Source organism: Octodon degus, unplaced genomic scaffold (genome assembly GCF_000260255.1).
Source record: "Octodon degus isolate 3935 unplaced genomic scaffold, OctDeg1.0 scaffold00055, whole genome shotgun sequence".
In the NCBI taxonomy this organism is placed as follows: domain Eukaryota; kingdom Metazoa; phylum Chordata; class Mammalia; order Rodentia; family Octodontidae; genus Octodon; species Octodon degus.
Window position 1 is genome coordinate 680,571 of NW_004524631.1, and position 867 is coordinate 681,437.

An 867-nucleotide genomic window follows, 5' to 3' on the forward strand; every position below is an offset into this window, starting at 1 on the left:
TGAGTTTGTTGGCACCTTCTCTCCTCAAACTTTTTAATAAACAGGAACGATAATGAGAAAAAATATCAAAACTGTACTTTCCATGATATGCTCCCATCCCACTGGAACCCACTCCACCAAAGGGCAATGCATTGAGCGTAAAATGCATGATGACATCATTGACTGTGACACCACCTGGATGTCTCGTCAATCATCTGTTTGATGAGCTTATTGTTGTTAGAGAATACGTAGAGAGCCAGGGGCTTTTCACGTGCATTTATGAAGTCTATGGCTTCATCTGAATTTTTCACAGGCACTATTGGAGGAATTGGTCCAAAAATTTCTTCTTGCATCACCTTGGACTTAGGATCAACATCAGTAAGTATCATTGGGGCTATGTAGCAGGTGCCCTCATCAGTCTCCCCACCAAGAGCTATCTTTTGTCCTTCAAGCAAGCTTTGTACCCTCTTAAAATGACGAAGATTGATGATCCTTTCATAATCAGGAGATTCTTTTACATTTTCTCCATAAAATTCCTTCACAGTTTCCTTAATCTTCTGCATGATTTGATTCTGCAGGGAGACGTCACAGAGAACGTAGTCGGGGGCGATGCAGGTTTGACCACAATTCATCAGTTTTCCCCAGGTTATGCATCTGCAAACAACATCTAGGTCACAATCTTTATCAACATAACATGGACTTTTCCCTCCCAGTTCAAGGATCACAGTGGTCAGATGCTTGGCAGCAGCTGCCATGACAATTTTTCCAACAGCAGCACTACCCGTATAGAAAATGTGGTCAAATCGATGCTTCAGAAGCTCTGTGGTTTCCTCGACACCACCATTAATAACAGCATACAGGTCCTGGTCTAAATACTGAGGGAGGAGC

At 42.6% G+C, this 867-nt stretch overlaps 1 protein-coding gene across 1 annotated transcript; it reads right to left on the reverse strand.

Moving 5' to 3' along the window:
- Positions 1–7: 7 nt before the first annotated feature.
- Positions 8–860, reverse strand: LOC101564192 (fatty aldehyde dehydrogenase-like; the record flags this gene model as incomplete). The annotated part of the gene is given in 2 exon segments (XM_012515241.1): positions 8–176; positions 178–860. Coding segments are annotated over 2 exon segments (852 nt in total), but the record flags the coding sequence as incomplete, so codon positions are not given.
- Positions 861–867: the final 7 nt, after the last annotated feature.